General features: G+C 41.5%; 1 protein-coding gene across 1 annotated transcript; it reads left to right on the forward strand.

Annotated features, from left to right (window-relative positions):
• Position 1: 1 nt before the first annotated feature.
• TM35_000381410 (putative mitochondrial glycoprotein-like protein) lies at positions 2 to 1,054 on the forward strand (the record flags this gene model as incomplete). Its single annotated transcript, XM_029029555.1, has 1 exon — positions 2 to 1,054. A coding segment is annotated over one exon (1,053 nt), but the record flags the coding sequence as incomplete, so codon positions are not given.
• Positions 1,055 to 1,108: the final 54 nt, after the last annotated feature.

A 1,108-nucleotide genomic window follows, 5' to 3' on the forward strand; every position in this document is an offset into this window, starting at 1 on the left:
TAATAATAATAATAATAATAATAATAATAATAATAATAAAGAAAATAATAGTGAGAGTGTGGGATCCATGACGGTGCGGTCTCCCCGCACGGCCCTCCCACCCTCCGACTTCCCCGAGCGCAGTTTTCTCAAATGTATAGAGAAGGAAATTCAAGATGAGGCGCTGCGTTTAGATAAAGAAGAGGGGCCGCCCACACCGCCAGCGGGCTGGGAAATGTATCACGCCCCAGGCACCAGTCTCTTCTACGGTAGACGCTGCTGGCTACCACCAACAACAACAACAACATCCACCACCACATCTAAACAATATAAATATCAACAAGAATATGAAAAAGATGGAAAAGAAGAAAGAAAAGAAGGAAAAGAAAAAGAAAAAGGAAAAGGAGAAGAAAGAATGTTGGAACGGCACACTATCCGTGTACAGCTTACTTCGCGAGATCCTTCACTGGATCCGGAGTGTGATGTGCGTGGAGAACACTTTCCCTTTTCTCTCTTTATTCAACACATCCCATCTTCTCATGGTATGTCTACAACTCTTTCACCCTATAAAGTAGAGAATATGGAAGAAGAGGAACGTGGATTATATGAAGAAAGTATTGAAGTGCGAGCCGATTTTGTAGATGGGGAACTCATTATTGATAATGTGGTCTTTCATGGCTCATTCAAACCTCCAGCATTAACAAAGAAACAGGAAGGAGGAGAAAGTGGAAGTGAGGCTTCTAATCCATCATCATCATCATCATCATCATCATCATCATCATCCAATTCTCAAAAAGAAGAAAATAAACTGAAAGAAGAAGAAGAAGAAAAGGGAGAAAAAGAAAAGGAGGAGGAGGAGGAGGAGGTTGTACATTACAGCAATATATGTGGTGGTTATCCCGGTCCTAACTTGGATGAGGCGGAGGAAGAAGTGCTTGATGGTTTACAGGCATGGTTGGCGGAACGTTGTATAGATGATCAATTCGGGGAGTTTGTGGGGAAGTACTCTGTGTGGGTGGAACAGCAGGAGTATGAGATGTGGCTGCGGCAATTGCGTGATTTTGTAGCCGCTTAATAAATTTATTTATTTATATACATACATATATACATAGATAAAGCGAGTTTACTT

This window comes from Trypanosoma theileri (genome assembly GCF_002087225.1).
Source record: "Trypanosoma theileri isolate Edinburgh chromosome Unknown TM35_Tth_38_V1, whole genome shotgun sequence".
NCBI classification, from domain to species: Eukaryota; Euglenozoa; class Kinetoplastea; order Trypanosomatida; family Trypanosomatidae; genus Trypanosoma; species Trypanosoma theileri.